Genomic DNA, 21,972 nt, shown 5'->3' on the forward strand with positions numbered 1-21,972 from the left:
ATATATATATATATATATATATATATATATATATATATATATATATATATATATATATATATATATATATATATATATATATATATATATATATATATATATATATATATATATATATATATATATATATATATATATATATATATATATATATATATATATATATATATATATATATATATATATATATATATATATATATATATATATATATATATATAAATGTATATTTTTTTAATAAAACCCTTATTCGCACAATAATATTCGCCAATGGTGCATAGGGCACTGCTTCATATGAACACAGTGTTATCTTGATCGTTTACACATGAAGGAAAGGTAATCAGCCCTCCGCTTCAGGTACCAGTCCAAGGTAATATTGAATAAATATTACAGTGAAAAAATCACTCATATTTATTTGACCCCCCCTAGGAATCGAACCCGGGACCTCCAGCACAGTAGCTAAACACACTGACCATTACACCACGGAGGCGGCCAATACATTATTATAAAGTTATATATAAATATTTAAAGTGATTTTAAAACAAAGTTACATTTTAATTATAAAATGAAGAATCACAAAGTTAGTGCTTCAAATATAAATTATATTATAGGACCGAGGAAAACTTGGCATGATCAAGTATTCCAACTACTTGAAAGTGATTAGGTCAGGAGTCGGAATAATCGGCGTGTATGTATTACGAGATGCATTAATGTGGAAGAGGCGAATATTGTTTGCAAAGGCAGATTGGTGTGGCGGTCAATTTTATCTGCCTACCCCTGCAGAGAAGCAGCGTGATGGTCAGTTCATTATTTTTATTTGTAGCCAATGTAGACTTAAAATTATGAAAGAAAATTTTAACATTTTCTTTCATTATTTTAAATTACGCGTTTTCACGGGAAGGTTTAGTTTAACAAACATTTTTCATAAAGAAGAATGTTCGACATTGATTTAATGAAGACAGAGTAATACGGCGCTCTATACTCTCTGCCTACCCTTGTGGGAAAGCGGCGCGATTGTTAGCGAGTTATATAATAAAATAACAACTAAGATATAGTTTTTTCCACGTGTATATGAGTGTCAGTGAGTTAGTCAGAGGTAGTAATGTATTAACTATTAGAAAATAGAGCGCGCAATGTATTTGAAATCGGTAGTAAGGGATGAAGAACACAGCGGTAATAATAATAATCACTGTCCCAGTTGGACAGCCGCCAAAACTGACTACGAAACCGCGACCCAACATTGGCAACCCCTCTTTGGCAGTGCGCGCGCATATCCACCCCTACGGTCGCGGCCCGTATAGCGGGGCTCGGAAAAACCCCATGTAAAACGCAGAACCATCGCAAAAAGGGGAAACACAACTCCTTGGTAATAAGAGAAGAGGGGGGTAAGAAACTAATACCTTTTTCATACACATTTTCCCATACTTCGATGATTCGATTCAGCTGTTACCAAGGAGGCTCCACGCCCATCTTAACTCGTGTCAGAAATTGGAAACGCCCAGAGTCAAAAAGCTCAATTTTCTGATGAGGATTTTCACAATTGCACGGTGAAAACTTGTTCCTTTTCGGGAAGTGGTCGTATTTGAGAGGCACGTCCGCGATGGGTCCGGTAATTGAACCTTTATATTGTTACATCGCGTAGAAGCCGGCAGTCGTTAGCGAACCGCCGCCGGGCGCGCTCCACCGTACGGTCGACCCGGATATCGAATCGCAAAAGTTCAATTCGTAAAATAAGTGCAATTTTTACGAGTTGCGACGGATTTCTGAGTGAAAATCAGTTACATTTTGAAAGAAACACGACACTTAGTCGTCAGGAAATCAAAATTTACAGAGAAGACGGTTAATTGAGGGATAAATGTGAAAACCGGTACACGTGTTTAGAATTAATTATAGGTGTCAGTTTTCTGAGGTACCTAACCCCGATAAGGAATGTAAATGAATTTTATTTAACACTTCACAGTGAAAGGGTTAATTATATATTGATTTCCATTAATACATCATTAAATGCGCTAAAATCAATATATTCTTAAATGAAACAAAAAAAAATATGGTACACGAAAGTCAATAAACGAGTTTTTTTTGTTAAAGAGGAATATTTGTGTTTTTATAATTTACAAAAATACTTCAATTTCATACTATTTCTGTGAGCCTGAGCGGCTCATTATTAGAAATAGGTATCAAATTGTGGTAGAGTGGGTTCGAACACAGAAACTCTGACTCAAGAGTTAGCGACACTAACCACGGGACTACAACCCGACATTAACGTAAATTCAGGAAAAATAAAATGTTACAGTATAAAGCAGGAATGTAAATCTAGCCTGACGACGCTTCCCGATATATCCACTTCGAGAAAGTTCATTAAGCGAGAGGGTATGAATAATAAACTTATTTGTTTTGTTTCCAAACACACCCTTACAGAGTTTAATACGTATAAGGGTACGTTAAAAAAGGTCGGAAATTACGCATGTACCCACTCAGGTAATCAGGAAATATAGCCTAATCTGCGTAATTACACTCTTGTCACTCATGTGCGCCTGGAATCCAAACAGTCGTGCACTATGGGGGATCTTTTAAAACGCCCAACGTCCGACATATTACATATTCGACGTATCTTTTTGAAAAATCATCTTACCCCATTTTTTGAGCAAAGCAAACTCAACAGATGAAACAACTGTCACTTGCGCAATCATATTTATATCGATATAAATCCGAATGGGATTTGATTTTACTAATAAAAATTATTATAAAAAATAGTCACTTTATGGTGATATCCATATTTTTTATCTAGGTTTAACTTAGTTAAAACCGCTATTTAGAAATAGTGGCATTTACGAACTAAAACATCAAACAAATTAAAAATTGTTTTGAATTTTCGTACTGCGCCCTACAAAAATAAACATTACTTTGTTCCCGATTTCGGCCTGAAATAATATTTGTTTACGTTACATACCTATAAAATATGGAGCCGTTCTGGCTACCTTCCAAAGCAATAAAATCGATTTCATCTGAGTAATTTTCGTATAGAATATTACACCCAATTCCACCACCGTATTGGTAAAAGTTCGTGGGATGACTGAAAAAACTTCTCCATTCGGGGTCGTTTTTTATCAAATTCCTCGTCCAAACGCACCAATAACGCCATATAATATAAGTTTGTAAAGGTTCTTCTTTCTTTCTCGAGGTAATCGGTGAGTAAAATACCGTTCGCATCCCCAAAATACGGTGGCCACAGCCTTACCTAAAAAATAACTAACCTTACTTAAATATAATTGTACAAATAATTGTCAATGTAGACACCGTTGGTATCCGAACCACAAACCTGTTGCAGAGCCTTCTTCAAAACAACGATTAAGTTATGCACAATTTACGTTTTAAATAGGCAGGAGATTATTAAAGAATAATCACAATTCACAATTTATTAAAATCGGGAATTATATATACTATACATTTTTTAAATATAGGAAATATTATAGACGTTTTATTTATTTTTTAGATTTATATTTTGTGCTGATATTTCTTGGTGGAACCGTATTTTACATAATAAAATAACTACTTATATTGTGGTTTCCACATATATTTTATTTGACCAGTGACCAGTTTCCGTTACAACCGACATCATCGTTACAACGAAACCCGGTCACTGATCAAATAAAATATATGTGGAAAAAACTAGTTGTTATTTTACTAATTAATATTCATTTTATAATACCTACAACTGTATCTGTCAATACAACTGTAGGTATTATCTATTATTATATATTACATGTGTATATATATATATATATATATATATATATATATATATATATATATATATATATATATATATATATATATATATATATATATATATATATATATATATATTGTCCGCCTACGTGGTGTAATGGTCAGCACGCTCGCTACCGTTCTGGAGGTCCCGGGTTCGATTCCCAGGGGGGGGTAAAATAAATATAAATGATTTTTTCACTGTAATATTTATTCAATATTACCCTGGACTGGTACCTGAAGCGAATGGCTGATCACCGCTTCAGGTACCAGTCCAGGGTAATATGATTTCAACTGAACACTGATTTCATGTGTAAACGATCAAGATAACACTGCGTTTATATGAAGCAGTGCCCTATGCACCATTGGGGTGCGGATAAGGGTTTTATTATATATATATATATATATATATATATATATATATATATATATATATATATATATAATATATATATATATATATATATATATATATATATATATATATATATATATATATATATATATATATATATATATATATATATATATATATATATATATATATATATATATATATAAACATTGAGATGTTAGTTTACACATTCAAGCGGTCTTTCAACGTGAAAAGGAAATTCTCACCTCTGAAAACAAATATCATGAAACGGTTCAACTCATGAAAATCGCTACGATGAAATACTCCGTATGAGTTATGTGGGTTCACAAAAAGTAAAACCTCTCTGAGCGAGATGAAAAACCTCGAACCATCTTTCGTACCTATATACCTAAATCAAATCGAGATAAGGAGCCGGGGAAGAGTAACAAGTAACGGAGTCGGACGTATTCATGGCCGTTTGTGATTGATTTAAGGGCCAATCGCATTAGCAACGCAAACACAACGGGCTATCCGCTCCCTAACGGCGAGCGTAGACGGGCATAAATCAAGAACTCGGCGCGAAGCCTCTATTCAGAGACTCATCATATTCAGAGCCTGATAGATATGGGGTCGGGTTCAGGGGGGAATTAAATCGGTAGTGTAAAGGCAAAGGGGTATATCTGTCTCAGACCAAATTTTACAGGAGAGCAAAAACAAACTTGTGAAATTAAATAACTCATTTCTTTTATGTATTTTTATATGAACATATCTTAATTAAAGTAAATAGGTATTGCAACTACAGCTATATCCTTTTGCCAGATTATGGAATACACTATTTTAGACATTTTGTGAAACAAACTTAGAAAATGAGAATTTTTACAGATATACCCCTTTGCCATTACACTACCGAAATAGTGTACATTAAGAACGCTTGTACACTACCCGGAATTACACGGAATTTACCGTCCGGCACGTCAGTTAGCGTTTTAAAACGATAATAATTAGCTTGGATTGGCTTGTGCTTTCGTCCATATTTTGTCGGATCGGTACTCTTGATCGGTGCGTGAAAACGTTGCGCGTAAATTTGACGAATCTGTAATTCGTCCCCGGAAAACTTCCATATAAAATGTACTGCACCAAAATTCAATGTAGCGAAGCCGGTCTCAGAATAACGAACATTTTTTTCAAAACTTTAAAATGACGTTACAATTCATTTTGAAACATAGAGAAGTCCAAAAGAAAATTTACGATTTTTTTTTATCAAAAATTAAAAACCTATTTGAACTTGCTTTTTAATTCACTTTGTTTTCATTGCTAATAAATTTCTTTTTTCCAATAAAGTCTCGCAGTTTGAAAATCATACTTTCATTTCTGTTGTGTCCTGTGGTAGGTAGGTACCTACCTATATTGTATTGATCACTGGCCGGAAGATCGGGTGCAGTGTAACAGTAATAACTAATTTTAATTTTCTAATAAGAGTGGGTATAATAATAATGAAGTGATAAAATAAATTTAAAATGTGTCATATCCTATACATTCAGTGTAACGAATTTTCATTATAGCGAAATATTTTTTTTTGTCCCGTGAAGTTCGTAATACCGAGATTTACTTACATACTTACACGCCTAATACTTCAACATAAACTTGTTTATTATTTCATTGGGGCATCAAATATACAGTATGCTGTGCATGCAGGGGGGTAGGGTCGTGCATTGCAAGTAAGGGAGGGAGGTGGTCATAGTACGTCATCGCAAGAGAGCAGGAGAACATGAGGGCAGAGGGAGAGCGGGAAGAGTTACATAGGGAAGCTGCATTGCGGGCGTTGCGTCACAGTTTACCTGTGCCCTAGCTGGGCGGAAGTGCAATCACGTGACAGGCGCCGTGGCGTAATTGGGTAGACGCTCGACTGCGAAACTGGCGTCGCGGGTTCGATTCCCGCCAATTGCAAAATAAATTCAAGAAAGATTCATTTTCAATGGGTCTGGGTGTTTTTGATTGTATTTTTCACTTTTAACTTCCCTATCCTATCTGCAGACAAGCCTCTAATAGAGACTTTGCGGGTTATTCCTTGAAAAAAAAATAATAACTGACGTTCGGACGGGGCTAATGGAACGCGATATTTTTTTTCAGTCGGGCAAATTGGGCACGTAAAAAAATAAGTTTATTATAACCCAAAAAGGGGACGAGCGGAAAATTAACATTCAACAATGAAAAATTCTTATCTGAATTTTAAAATAACCAGTACTTATTACTATTACGATCACGCCGTTGCGCTGCAGGGGCAGGCAGAGAGTATATTATTTTGCCTTTATTTACATTCTAATAAGCTTCCTTCACATCCGTACATCTCTACACATATCGCTCACTGCTTTCAACAACGTCATATATAAAAAAAACTTGATTTTTCAGGAGATCATTATAAAGTTTAAAAATGTAATAAAATGCATTAAAAATAAATATAAAACCGATTTTTTAACTTATTACTATGCAACAGATCTTTTTAGGTAAAACCTGAATGTTTTTTCTACATTTAAAAAGTATTTAGTTTACTTAAAAAAATAATTAAAAAATACCTTTTCTTCAAAATACAAAAACAACACTTTCTGCCCAGACCAATTGAAAATGAATATTTCTTGAATTAATTTTGCAAGTGGCAGGAATCGAACCCGCAACGCCAGTTTCACAGTCAAGCGTCTACCCGACTACGCCGCGGCGCCTGTCGTAACTATAACTAGTAATTATTATTACTATTGACAATAGCTAGTAATTAAAAAAAATATACATTTTTGAATATTTGAAGCTAATACTTTGTAAGATATTTCAACAAAATTACGACTTGAAACAACCCGGTTCTGGTGCGACGGTACAATACATGAGTTCGCGCCAAGAAAGTACTTAGAAAAAAGTTGTATGAAAAAGTACCTACTTCGAATAAAGGCAGGTCCCTACCTACTCCAAATAAAGGACCCCTTTTACTTGCGCTTTTCCCGTCGGCACTGCCGGGGTGCCCCGTCTCGCTCGCACCCGCGCGCATAGGGGCGCGCGCGAGCGTGACGGAGACAGATATGGAGGGAAATCTCTCCCCATCTCGGGTAAATGCACATATAACGGCGCACTAAACGACCGCGGCTTCGGAATGCTTAGGAGTTTAGCGCGCTCTTTTACGACGCCGAAATGGCGAATCTGCAATGTATTGTCGCCTAACTGCGAAAACAGAACGTATGTTACGCGAATTGTACTTTGATAATAACTAAAAAAAACTGGGGTGCATAACCTACTAAATTCTAAAAGCCATATTCCTTTAGTTGATTCAACATAAGGGCGCGTTTGTGAATATTTCAAGTAGATCCATCATCTGCTTTTCGAGTTTTACGAAAATGAACGCATGAAGCTGAATTTCGATATAAAAAGATATGCATTTGTTTTTAATTTGGTAAAAGTCAAAATGCCATATAAGAGAAGCTAAGAGGAATAAAATTGAAAAAAAGGAAGTTTTTAATAAGTAAATTGTAAAGCACCCTCACGGTGTTTACGAAAATGGCGCTTTATACATAAATTGACTATATTTATTAATATGTAACAATTTTTTCATGCATGATGGCTGCTAAAATTTTGACAAACTAAAGTTTAAAATACATATTCATATCAATTTCTAAATGCATCGACATTACGATGAACACATTCACACACGCATTCATTTATTGGTTCGGTAGTCACTTTACGGTAATACATATTCATTTTGAAATCAAAATTCATTTGGTAAATACCACTATTTCTTGAAATACGAGTTTATTTACTAGATCTACACTAAATATTTTGTACTCATTTTTATGTTTCTGTGGTTAACTATATTTGGCTTATTTAATGTTTATCTTTTAATGTTTTGTTTTACATATCGGTCACTCCTTTCAACAACGCCATATATAAAAAAACTTGATTTTTCAGGAGATCGTTTTCAAAGTTAAAGAATATAATGAAATGTATTAAAAATAAATATCAAGCCACTTATTGAACCTTTCACTGTGCAACAGATCTTTTTAGGTAACACCTGAAGGTTTTTTCTTCATTTGAAAAATATTTAGTATATTTAAAAAAATAATTAAACAATACCTTTTCTTCAAAATGCAAAAACAACACTCCTGCACTGTAGCGGGTAAATATTAAGTTAAAAATATGCCGCTTTTGCTGGGATATAGTACATTTTCTGGGCATTCCGAAAACATGCACAACTGGAAATTTGCGATTTTTGATATATGACGTTGTTGAAAGGAGTGAGCGATATGTTGCTGTTGTTAACCTAATAAAAATAAAAATGAATAAAAATCAAATATTGTGACATATGTTTTGATGCATCCCGCCCCATATACAATGTTTGAAAATGATTCGGAATGCATCAAAACACGTATCAAAAAAGATAAGTAAAGATATTTTTCAATAATTAATTTTTATGATCTTTTTAGGGTAATTTTAAGGGCCTTACCTTGGCGTTAGTTTTGAATTATTAAGAATATTATATTACAAAGCTCATAAAATATTTTTGTTCGCAGACATATTAACAAAGCGTGTAGAGTGAAAGCATTCATTATTCTTAATTTCATTTGAAAATCCTGTATCATAAATAAGAAATAAGATGCTAACGTAAAATTGTTAGAGAATTCTCGCGTAAAAAAGAAATTTTACATTGAATAATACCAGTTCTTGACGCAAATTGAGGGTCTAATCTTTCCCTTTGAGTTGGTAAACGTAATTTTATGTATTTATTCCACGAAGTGTTTTGGGGCTATGAATGCATTAAGAAGGACTACAAACTGAAATGAAAAATAAATATTTTACTCGGTAAATGCCAAGTCTTAAACAATAAGCTTTACTTGGTTAATACCAATATTTCTTAAAATATATTATGGTGTTTAAAAAATGATACGGAATGCATCAAAACACATCGCTCACTCCTTTCAAGAACGTCATAAATCAAAAAACTTGATTTTTCAGGAGAACGTTTTTAAAGTTTAAAAATATAATACAATGAATTAAAAATAAATATCAAGCCAATATTGAACTTTTTACTATGCAACAGAACTTTTAGGTAAAACCTGAAGGTTTTTTCTCCATTTGAAAAACATTTAGTATATTTCAAAAAATAATTAAACAATACATTTTATTCAAAATGCATAAACAACTATTTCTGCCCTGTAGCGGGTAAATATTAAGTTAAAAGTATGCCTCTTTTACTGGGATATAGTACATTTTCTGGGCATTCCGAAAACATGCACAACTGAAAACTGTCGATTTTTGATTTATGACGTTCTTGAAAGGAGTGAGCGACATGTCATGTTAGATTTTAAGAAATAGTGGTATTTACCAGTTGAAAATTAAATTAAAAATGAAGACATATTACCACAGAGTGACTGTCGAATCAATTGATGCAATAAAATTTATAATAAAATAAAAACGTAAAAAAAAGTGTTTATTCTTTTTACAGTTATTTATAGTAGTAGGTATGTTAATGAAATTTATACAAGGTAATCTAATTTATGCTAAATAAATAAATTTAAGAAAGGTGTATTGTTGTGATGGTTAGGGTATGTGAATCGAATTAGTGAAGAAAAAACAGTAAAACAAATTTATGAGGCGAATATGGTTGGCAAGAGAAGCAGAGGAAAACCTAGGAAAACTTGTCATGATCAAGTATTTCAAAAACTTTAAATTAATCAAATCAGGAGTCTGAATAATTGGCGGGTATATGTGCGGAGATGCATGTATGTGGAAAGGACGAATATTGTATGCAAATATAGCAATCTATACGAATATTGTATGCAAATATAGCAATCTATAACGCCACACCAATGTGTAGCGTTCTATTGTCTCTGCCTATCCCTGCGGGAAGCGGCGTGGTCGTTAGTGAGATAGTTGGTTAAAATATATCGTTCGTAATGATAAAATAAATATCTACGAAAATACAAAGATTCGATGCCATTCAGTATGAAGTTTTAGAAAAAAAACAAACAAACCCATTATTTCGTGAAAATGTTTCAGTAATTGAAAAAAGTTAACCGGGTAGTAAAAGTGGTTTTATGGAGTGGTTCGGAAGCACAGAAGCTAATCAACGTCGACGAGGTAATTAACGACGCCATTTTGGGCCCATCAGACAACGTGGGCGGGGGCGGGGATTGTTTTCCCGATATATTATTACTACCGGCTGGGGGATGGTTCCCGTCTGGCTAGGGGGGTCGTTGCTTCTCCACAAAGTCAGCTGTTTGTGTGACGTAGAACGGAAAAACCGATTTGCTGGCGGAAATCGTCCGTATACGTAAACATTTACTTTTCACATATCGCTCACTCCTTTCAAGAACGTCATAAATAAAAAAAAAAAGATTTTTCAGAAGATCGTTTCTAAAGTTTAAAAATGTAATAAAATGTACTAAAAACAAATATCAAGCCACTTATTAAACTTTTTGCTGTGCAACAGATCTTTTTAGGTAAAACCTGAATGTTTTTTCTCCATTTAATTTTTTTTAGTATATTTAAAAAAAATATTAAACAATACCCTTTCTTCAAAATGCAAAAACAAAATTTTCTGCCATGTAGCTGGTAAATGTTAAGTTTAAAATATGCCTCTTTTGCTGGGATATAGTACATTTTATGGGCATTCCGAAAACATGTACAACTGAAAATTTACGATTTTTGATTTATGACGTTCTTGAAAGGAGTGAGCGATATATAAAGTGCGCCTAAATTCACAATATTTTGTGCGTGTTCAATTTTTTTTTCACAAATTCCGGATTGAAAATCTGAAAAGCAGAAGCAATTTTAAAACTGAAAAAATGTATTCAAATAGTAACGCTCTCCTTATCATTCATCGTTCACTTTGTGTATTACCACTTTAGTTACACAAAGTGAACGATGAATAATAAGGGGAGTGTTATATTACCATACCACAAAGTTAAAAATGCTTTCAATATACAAAATATGTTAAAATAGACTTTAATATTGATTTGCAGGCCCAAAACGCGATAAAGGAGATTAAATAATTATTATAACTTGATGAGAATGATCGGATTATTTGTGTATTGAAGTGATATTTGCCTCGTATAACTCATTACTTGTGTAACAAAGTGAAATAAGCCCTCGAATATCTCATTACCTGTGTAACAAAGTGAAACTAGCCTTCGAATAACTTCATCAGAATATTCTCATTACTTGTGTAACAAAGTGAAATTTGCCCTCTAGTAAACTCGATCAGAATATTCTCACTGTTTGTGTAATAAAGTGAAATTCGCCCTCGAGTAAACTTGATCATAATATTCTCATTGCTTGTGTAATGAAGTGAAATTCACCCTCGAGTTATGGTGCTGTGACTTCGATGATCGAAATTTCCGGACAGAAGTGAATCGACCACCAACTTTGCCATGTCCGACAGCGAGGGTAGCAACTCCTCCGGGTCGTCGGGCAGCTCGGGCTCGAGCCCGACGGGGGCCGAGGTGGAGGGCGAGTGCCCGATCGGGGAGCGCTGGCTGGCCGACGCCCTGGCGCAGTACCACGCGGTCCGCGAGGTGCGGCTGCGGCAGACGGACGTCAGGCCGGGCTGCGGGGCCGGCCAGGCGGCGCTGAGCGACATTTTGGCCGTAAGCGTGAGGTGAGACGACCCCAACTGCTTTTGGTCATGAAGTTTGACCGTAAGCAGGAGGTGAGATGACCTAATTACTTTTGTTCATGAAGGTTGACCGCAAGCAGGAGGTGAGATGACCTAACTGCTTTTGTTCATGAAGGTTGACCGTAAGCAGGAGGTGAGATGGCCCCAACTACTTTTGGTCATCAAAATCATTCTGGGTATAAATTTAGCCTCTAAATTCTTTCCAGCAGTGCTTACCTTGGCCTTTGATAGTACTTAGATATAATTTATCCCCAGTGTTTTTTTTACTCTTGAATATATTAGATTACTACCTTTCATATAAACCCGATTTCAACTTTTTCTACTCGATTAATTATTTTTTTGCACTGTGAACTAGTAAGACGCATTCAAAATGTGGCTACATCGTAGAATGTTACTCATTCCATGGATCGATATGGTCAGCAACGCGAATGTGCTCCAAAGAGTAAGAGTAGGAAGACAGTTGCTAACTAATATCGAAGTCCGGAAGATGTCTTATCTGGGGCATGTGCGTAGAGGAGAGAAGTACGAGCTATTAGAAGTATGAGCACAGAATCATAAAAGGCAAAATAGAGGGTCGACGAGGTTTGGGCAGAAGACAGATCTCCTGGCTCCGGAATATACGAGATTGGATGGAGATGAGAACCGTTTTAGAGCTACATTTAAATGCATCTGTGACGTACCTAACGAGCAAACAAACCTGTCAAACACAATGTTGAAGAAGTGTGCGGAGTGGATTTTTTAATATAAAATGTAACCGTCCATGTTTAGTTTTCTCATATAAACGAAACTGTATTTTCGTTTATTGGCATCTCCAAAACATTATTATTCGGATGGAAGATGGAGGAAGACGTTTTGGTGGTTTAAAGATATATCGATACCAGCTACGATCACTTGTTGCTTTTTAGGTACACACTCGGCGAAGAGGCGAACGGCGAAGAAGGAAATGCTAGATCGTTGCGACTGGTCGTGAAGCTGCCACCGCGAGATCCGTTCAGCAGATATTTTGTAGCCGAAGCGCAATTCGATCTGAGAGAGATCAAATTCTACACCGAGGTTAGTATTTTAACTGGTAATACATACTCTAATGTGTGGTTGACGGTTTTGTAATTCGATTATCATGGAACGGTGTACCGCAGGGAAGCCCAAATGATCGGCGGTTTGATCAATTGGTTTTTCCGTCACAGACAGATACAGTTTTGAAGGCAGGAACAAATCGGAGAGCATAAATTAATTTATGTTTTAAACTAGATGCACCCGGCCAAGCGTTGCTCGGCTGTCCAAATTTAAAACACAGTAAGGGACATTTTTTTGTAGTATGTTTTTTTTGCATTTTTGGACTAAGTAGAATCAACTTAGTCCGAAAATGCAAAAAAAAAGTCCCTTACTGTGTTTTGAGTTTGGACAGCCGTGCTGTAGCTCAGTCTGGTCAAATGGAAAATAAAGAAAATAGAAAAGCGCACATTTCTAATATGTTTCATTTTAAAATGCTTGAGAAGCAGTGAAAATATTAAAAAATCAATGAAACGACAATGCAATCTAAAACATTGAAAATGACAAGTTACAGCAGCTGACAAGAAGTACGCTGCCCCCATGAGCAATGGGGCAGCGTATTGCGTATATTGCTGTAGCGTTCAACAGATGGCACTGCCATTGCGGTTAAAAACAAACTTTTTTTCAAACTGGCTGTCTACTCCGGGGAAATATAAAGATTCGTGTATCCAATCATATAAAGATGGCTGGCGTAGTTAGATCAAAAATACAATAGAGGTGGGGAATTATGAATTTATCGTATAGCTCAATAGGTAGAGCAGCGGACGCGACAACCGAAGATAGAGGGTTATGTGAGAGTCCCGGATATTCAATTGTTGTAATCATTTTATCCGCTGGTAAAAACACGAAAAAGTATGTTTTTTCAAAAGTTGTAATGAAAAATAATAGTTTAAGTAATGTATGCAAAAGTGGACGATTTTATGATGGAAGTCGAGTGTTCGAAAACATCAAATTAACGGCAAAATTGGACAAAAATATCCCCCAAACACGAAACGTTGCATGTTAGGAGTAATACGATGTGTAAACTTGCTACGAAAACAGGAAAAAAAAATAATAAAACGAGGAAATGCACAAAGGGGCAACAGCGTTTATTTATAATTCGAAATGATTTTATTTCCCGGCAACAATGGCGTCTAACATTAGTGACGCTTCGCGGTTTGCGATACAAAAACACGTGCCCGAAGAGACCGCAAATCGCCACTGTAATTTGTCCGGTTATTACAAATCGTCAACACAACAAAAAGAGGCAGAACGATACAAATTGAGGGCAACGACCATCTGTGCAACAGTCTTTCTCAAAGTGGGCGATGTCGCCCCCTTGTGAGCGCTATAGAGGACACAAAAGGCCTGAAAAGACGGAAGAAAGTGCCGAAAAGTACTGAATAAATAATAAACTCCCCATTTACACGGTACACGTGTTCCACGCGATACCGTGTAAAAAAAGTATACTAAAATATCATAAAATTAGAAAAAAATATGGTGGACAGTTTCCCCTACATAAAAAAAAAAACAATTTAGAACATAACAAAATAAAATTATTAATTATAGTTTTACATAGTAAATACCTAATACGTAAGTAATTAGTAATAGTGGTATTTACTAAGTAAAATATTAATTAAAAATAGATAGATTTTACCACAAAGTGACTGCCGAATCAATTAATGAAAAAATAAAATAAATATTTTGAAAAATACTTTTTGAGTATTTTTCAATAAAAAGGAAAAAAAAATCAAGCATTAATTTTGCAATGCGTAAAAGTAATTTGGAAATTCATATATCCCTCGCATGTACTTACTACTCAGTACTATGCCTGAAAAGTATGCGGAAAAGAAGCTGGGTGAATAATGTTTTGTACCTTTAATTTCCGATTAAAAAATCAAAGGAAAACATAATTCAACTAACCCCTCTTTTCACACACTCCCTCTGGATATAGCATACTGAGAAGTAAGCTCATATATCACTCACTCCTTTTAACAACGTCATATATCAAAAAACTTGATTTTTCAGGAGATCGTTTTTAAAGTTTAAAAATATAATAAAATGAATTAAAAATAAATATCAAGCCACTTATTGAACTTTTTACTGTGCAACAGATCTTTTTAGGTAAAACCTGAATATTTCTTCTTCATTTGAAAAATATTTAGTATATTAATCAATACCTTTTCTTCAAAATGCAAAAATAACACTTTCTGCCCTGTAGCGGGCAAATATAAAGTTAAAAATATACCGCTTTTGCTGGGATATAGTACACTTTCTGGGCATTCCGAAAACATGCACAACTGAAAATGTACGATTTTTGATATTTGACGTTCTTGAAAGGAGTAAGCGATATGCGATGGATGTAGGAAATTCCAAATTACGCAATGTAACTTTTTTTATCTCCTTTTTGCGCCGTATTATTTCGCAAAACGTACGCAAAGAGCATTTAGTGTATTATTCCTTCCCTCTTTCTACGAGGGGAAATTCTACCGATTTTCTTTTCCCCTTAGACGAGAAATTTCGATAGGTGGGCGCCAGACTGAAAAAGTTTGAGAGCCTGTGATCCGCAACTTAGCGGTGACCAGTGATGATGACCGTATATGATTTCGGGTGGATAAAAATATTGTTTAATTGACATGTTAATTAGACCTGCTGGATGATACATGGTTTCATTAGATATTCCCATTTAGTTCTCGCTATGGCTCTAGCGAAGGCAGGATAGAATGAGGCATGAATTATCTGGGACATTTAGACTACTATTTCAACTAACCAAAATTTTAATCAAGATGGACGGACGCCTTATACTCAGAATCCCGACGTGACTGTTATTAAGACTCCTCTTTCTTCTGGTGCACAGGGCACTGCATCGTATCGACGTAGTTAGTCTTATACATTGATTGTTAAATGCATTAAAACGAGGCATTTCCATATTTGTATATACATATTTAGATTGGCAGCGACAGGGACATTGAAAGCTATTGTGAATACACAGTAAAAGCGTGATACAAATTCCTTCGATATTTTCTTATAATTTTCGATATTTAGTTCATAAAAAATTGATTTGCAAGAGCCTAGAAGCTTCTGTATCGGATTCGGCAGTGCGATTGTGAGGTTTCAAAAGTAAGGTTAGATCAGTCCTGCGCTTCAGGTACCATTTTAGAGTGATGTTAAGTAAACATTACAGTAAAAAAATACTAAAATTTATTTTGACCGATCCTGGAAATCGAACACTGGACGTCTAATAGGGTAGTCAAACGCGCTAACTACTACATTACGAAGGCGGACAGTTATAATGTTAGTACATAACCACTCTACGAGATTTTCGTTTGCCGGTTTCGAGACGTGCCCGTCTCTTCGTCAGGACAAAAGAGTAAAAATGAAAAATTACAAAGTAAATGCTTTTTTAAACATTAATAATGATTATAAAGTTAGCTTCACATACAGTGTTTGAAAATGATGCGGAATGCATCGAAACACGTGTCACGTTTCCTAGTGATCAATATTAGTTAATTTGTGAGTTGCTCTACAGAGATCTAAAGGTGCCATATATTCCAGGTGGTGCCGGATCTGGAAGGGGTGCAATGCCTGGACAAGGAAAGGCCGGTGGTGCTGCCGGTACCCAAGTGCTACCACGCCCACTACGGGAGGGGAGAGGACAACGAGGCGCTGGAGAGGCCGGAGAGCGCTCTCATCCTGGAGGACATCAGGCCGCTGGGCTACCGCACGGCGAGCTTCTCAGACGGACTCACCTTGCAACAGGTGATTGGCAACAGACATCTGACTATAGTCACTTCTTTTCCTTCTCTAGCCTTGTGTTATCCACTGCTGGATATAGGCCTCATCCGTATCTTTCTTTTTCTTCCATTTCCTTTAATCAGTTGCTGTTTCCAGCCAGCCAGGTTCTGACCCCCCCCCTCCCAGCAGCTATGTCATCGAACCATCTTTTTTAAGGGTCTTTCGACGGTTCACTTATTCTCCCAAGGTTGCCATATCAAAAAAATTGGGTCCATCTTGTAGGGTCCTGTCTTGCAATATGTCTCGTCCATTGCCACTTGAGTCTTGCCACGCGATCCATGATATCCTCTATTTTGGTTCTATTCCGATTATTCCAACTTCTGACTTGACCACGTCCAAGTATTTGAAATGCTTTATCATCATCAAATAATTGTTCAATTAAGATAATAAAGAAAACGCAATACATATTTGCTTAAATGATCAGCATTTCGGAAGTCATGTCTGGACTATCTCAAAGAAGATAATAATTTTCAAAAAGTAAAATTATCCTTTTTAGATTAAAATAACAGGTAGCCTATTTCCTATTTATTTCCTGAATAACCTATTTCCTTGATGACAAACATTTTATGGGTAAATATTATAATAGATATTACTGTAGTTCCTATATACGTTAAGAAGTTGAATCGTATTATCCATAATGACATTTCAAAAACATAAAAAGAGACTACTCATTTTGATAACGAAACAAATTATCCAGTCACGACAGTCAATTTATATCGCTTAAAATACACATGGGTATAATTACAAAGTCATTCCTCAAAAAGCTAGTTGGTCACACTAATCAAAGAGTTGATGTGACTAATCATATTTGGTATGATTGTATATGATTCTAGGCCGAAGCAGCAATGGACGCAGTGGCGAGAGTTCACGCCCTGTCGCTGGTACTGAGTTCAACGACTACAATTCCTCTGGGATCTCGGTACCCGTTCCTATTCCAGAGCGAACGAGCGTCAGACAGCTACCAACAGCTGCTGGAAAGGGGACTGCCGCAGTTGGCAAGGTTCCTGCAGGACCGTCCTGGTATGACTAGAACACGTTCTGAGAATACTCTTTGCGTATTTTCTACCAATTTTAATGCCATGGTGGACCGCTAAAGACCATTCAATAATTTATTTATTTATTTTAACTTCATGTACAGAAAAGAAATTAATACATTGGCGGGCTTATTGCTAAAAAGCAACTTTTCAACAATTGATGGTCAGATGCAAAAGATGTCCAATGGACAAGCTTTGAGATTTGATATCATATAAGATAAAAATAGTGAAGGACATTGGTACCATAAGCCGAGCTAGGGCACAAAATGCCGAACCCTCTTCTAGTGGAACGGACGGCCTGTTGACAACAGTCAACAGTCCGGCTTCTTCTTAGGAGTTTTACATGTTTTTTCTCCCAGCAATGAGCAAATGCTGACAAGTTCCTGATTGGCCCACACTAGTTTATCTTTCGTGTTCCCAACACATATTAAAATAAAACATGTTCTTAGCTAGAATAAACAAAAATCCACCAATCGATCTATAAACCTTGTAAATATAAGCAAGGTAATTAATAAATGCAACTCCTATCTAAAAAAAACTTCAAGATGGCTTATGGTGACCGACAATGAAGGACCATGGAAAAAGAAGATCTCGAATTGTCAAATAATTTCGGGAATAAAAAAATAGACCCATAATATTTTGAGATGAGAATTTTCAAATAGCTTGTATTTCAGGTCTAGCAAATGTCCAATCTTCGCTGGAGGCACTGAGGCCCAAGACTCGGAAGCTGATTGAGGCCCTGCTGCGACCGGCCCCTCCCATGGCGGTCATCACCCATACCGACTTCTGGTGCAACAACCTCATGTTCAGGGAGAAGGACGGCGAACACGACTGCTGCATATTGGACTGGCAAATGGTCACACTGAGCAGGTGAATGCAACAGCAAATTATCATAATCGCCCACGGATTTTTGTGGTATTTTGTGGTTGTAATATACAGATGCTAACTTTACACAACCCACCTTAAAATCTTTTGGAGGTTTCTTTTGACTTTATCGGATATCTAATTATTGCAAATTCTGTTTGCTACTGGGGGTAATTCTTCTTCTTCTGCGTCACTTTCCTCACTGCTGATGGTTGGCTGTATTTTTAGCCACATCTTCTCTGTTCGCATCACTTCAACCACAGATGGTCAGACTTTCTAGTAGGGATGTTCCTCTACCTCTACTACTTTTAACCCTTATCTAATTATTGCAAATTCTGTTTGCTACTGGGGGTAATTCTTCTTCTTCTGCGTCACTTTCCTCACTGCTGATGGTTGGCTGTATTTTTAGCCACATCTTCTCTGTTCGCATCACTCCAACCACAGATGGTCAGACTTTCTAGTAGGGATGTTCCTCTACCTCTACTACTTTTAACCCTTATCTAATTATTGCAAATTCTGTTTGCTACTGGGGGTAATTCTTCTTCTTCTGCGTCACTTTCCTCACTGCTGATGGTTGGCTGTATTTTTAACAACATCTTCTCTGTTCGCATCACTCCAACCACAGATGGTCAGACTTTCTAGTAGGGATGTTCCTCTTCCTCTACTACCTTTAACCCTTCCTATGACCATTAACCTATCAAGGCTGTAATTGCTTCTTTTGGCAATCTGACTGAAAAACTGAAGGACTCTCTTCAAATAGAAGTAGGATACTCTGTTATCTATTACATATTTAGCGTCTTCTTGAAGTCCAGGGAATATGAAGCATACGTCTCTGGTCTTGATTTGGCCAGTCTATCTAGTAAGTACGTTCTTCTTCCTCTATTAACTTCGACCACTCCAATAACCATTAACTTTTCAAGGCTATTATCGTTTCTTTTGACGATGTAACTGAAGGAAACTTTTCAAACAGAAAGAGGAGAGTCTGCTTTCTTTTATATAACACATTAAGCGTCTTCTCAAGATCTCAGCATATCGAGAAGGTATCGATTCTATCTTTCAGACTTCCATATAGTCTTTGTGTAATTGAGGTACTTAAATATTTTAGAAGTGGTTAGAATCCCTTGTTTAAAATCCCACTTTTCATTTTAGGCCCACAAACGATCTGGCTCTGCTGCTAGTATCTTCAGTCAGCGGAGAAATTCGCAGAAAGCACGAATACCCGTTGCTCGACTACTACTTCTCGCGGGTGTCCAGCGCCTGTCGGTCTCTCGGCGAGAACATCGAGGACCTGGGCTGGTCCAAGGCCGCGCTGAGGAAGGAGTACAGGAGGTCCAGCCTGCTGGCGCTCCTGCTCTGCCTGGGCAGTGTGGACGTGGCCCTGGGAGACGGGAAGGCCGAGACGCGCCTGGAGGAAGCTCTGAAGGACGCCATGGATCAGGGATTGCTCGCCGAAGAGTTTATCGACGAGCAACTGGCGTAGATCGATGAATTATAAATATAACTTAGAAATTATAACAAATATATATCCATTGCCAAATAATAAAGTCCACTAACCTACGATGATTAATTGAAAAATAAAGCAATTAAATAAAAAATCTATTTGTAATTTTTTTCATAAAATGAAATGATTTCTTATTTGATATATTGATTCAATAACTAATATACGTACAGCAATTAAATACAAAATTGAAAATAAATTCATTGATCAATTAATATTGCTTGTGTCTTCAGTTTAAATTATGCGCTTGAGTGTAACTGAGCCTTCAATATAGTATACGATTTAGAAATTAATAGGACACATTTATAAAATATTATTAATCTTTTGTTTATTCATATTAAGATATTTAAAAAAAAATTAAAATAAAGAAAACATAAAAGCTTATTTTTCATTGATCAATGGTGATTTAAAAATAATTGGGAGAGTGAAATTGTGTATTAATAAAAGTAATTAAATCTACCCGCAATTTGATTTACCACAAAAGATGTTCATGAAAAATAAAAACAATAAAAACATGTGTATTAATTTTTCTTTGACTGCCAACATTTTGAGTAATCGATTGAAAAAAAATACTACAAACCATATGAAATCATCACAAAAAAAACTTCAACTGTTATTTCAATGATCATAATCGTCTTCTTCTTCTTCTTTTTCTAGATCCTAAGGATCTGTTTATGCCTCCGCTTGTAGCTCTTGGGATTTTGACTCCCAGCTGTCTTTCCACCTTTTTGGAGGTCTGCTTGGCGTTCTGCGTCCTTCAGGGATTCCTGAAGGGCGAAACGTGGAAGTCTGTCATCTGACATTCTGTTTACATGATCATTCCAGTATCACCTTCTTGGTCGTCCCCACCTCACAATATCCTTCGTCTTACACATGCTCCGGATGTCGGTATTTCTTACTCGGTCTCGCAATATGTTTCCGGTTATGGATCGGTGAGTCTTCATCTCGGAAGTTCAAAGTCGACATTTTGTTCTAGAAGTATCTGCTCTTGCCTCAATCCCATAAGTGGCTATTGGTCAAACACATGTTTTGTATATTTTCATTTTACTTTCTATTCTCATGTGTTTGTTCCTCTAATATAATATATGTATATAAATTTACAGATATGATTAAAAAAAATTCAGATAAAATTGATGTAATTAAAGAAATAAATTTAATCGCAAAACAAACTAATGTCATTATTTTATAATTTGAAGCACAAATAATACCGTTAGATGAATAATTTTTCCCTTAATAAAAGTGTTCCACCTTTGATTCCGTCATTTTTAACTGCCTATCAAGACAAACAAAAAAGCCACTGAGATTCTTACGCAACCCCTATTAACCGCCAAATACATGTATTTTTTATTGAATAGATAGTTTTAAGCACTAATAGGTGTTGAGGAAGGTTTGCTTCGAAGCCAGTTGACATCAAAATTATGTTCTAATATAAATATTCATATTAAAGAAAGCCATTATTTAACTAACTAACTAACTAACCATCACGCCACACAATATTTTTTGGCATCTCTTCGGCTCTTCCAAAAGTAAGCATATAAAACGCTTATAAGTGTCTCCCGCTCTCTACCAGCAGTATATAAAATACACTTTTAAGTGTTTCTCGCAAACAATGTGTTAACCGGATCCACGCGGCTCGCATAACTGTATGTGTTTTCATAAAACATGTCCCATACGCGGCTGACATAACCGTTTGTGTTTTTACAATGCTCCAAGTTTCGAACCTCAGTTCAACTTGGAGGGATTTTTTCATGGTGTGGAACTTTGGATAAAATAATACGTCAATCCTTGGCCTTATGACATCTGTTGAAATATCTGACTAAAAATTCGTAACATCACAAGGATAAATAAAAAAACAGATCCCTGATTTTTCTTGCGGTCGGTAATTAGTCCGCGCCATTATCATGCCCAATATCTGTCTCACTCTCGACGCTACGCATCGCCAGTGGGTAAGAGTGACACACGATGCGTGCTTTGATTT

At 35.9% G+C, this 21,972-nt stretch overlaps 2 protein-coding genes across 6 annotated transcripts in view; one reads left to right on the top strand and one right to left on the bottom strand.

Annotated features, from left to right (window-relative positions):
* The window catches only part of LOC148301978 (uncharacterized), a 145,034-nt gene that overhangs the window by 25,034 nt on the left and 98,028 nt on the right, over window positions 1–21,972 (bottom strand). The gene's annotated exons all lie outside the window — the stretch shown is intronic.
* LOC148301979 (uncharacterized) lies at window positions 1,651–20,510 on the top strand. Of its 4 annotated transcripts, none has more exons than XM_088272355.1 (7): window positions 1,651–1,909; window positions 11,122–11,756; window positions 12,680–12,827; window positions 16,359–16,562; window positions 17,432–17,618; window positions 18,307–18,502; window positions 19,646–20,510. In XM_088272355.1, the coding sequence occupies exons 2-7, from the start codon at window positions 11,530–11,532 to the stop codon at window positions 19,974–19,976; spliced, it is 1,293 nt and encodes a 430-aa protein (XP_088128481.1). In that variant the 5' UTR covers window positions 1,651–1,909; window positions 11,122–11,529; the 3' UTR covers window positions 19,977–20,510. The 4 variants fall into 4 exon arrangements, with proteins under 4 accessions (XP_088128481.1, XP_088128480.1, XP_088128482.1 ...); XM_088272354.1 differs by having other exon boundaries at window positions 1,651–1,867; XM_088272356.1 differs by having other exon boundaries at window positions 1,651–1,777.

This window comes from Brachycentrus maculatus, unplaced genomic scaffold, assembly GCF_059751285.1.
Source record: "Brachycentrus maculatus isolate JH-2025_06_01 unplaced genomic scaffold, ASM5975128v1 h1tg000495l, whole genome shotgun sequence".
Classification (NCBI taxonomy): domain Eukaryota; kingdom Metazoa; phylum Arthropoda; class Insecta; order Trichoptera; family Brachycentridae; genus Brachycentrus; species Brachycentrus maculatus.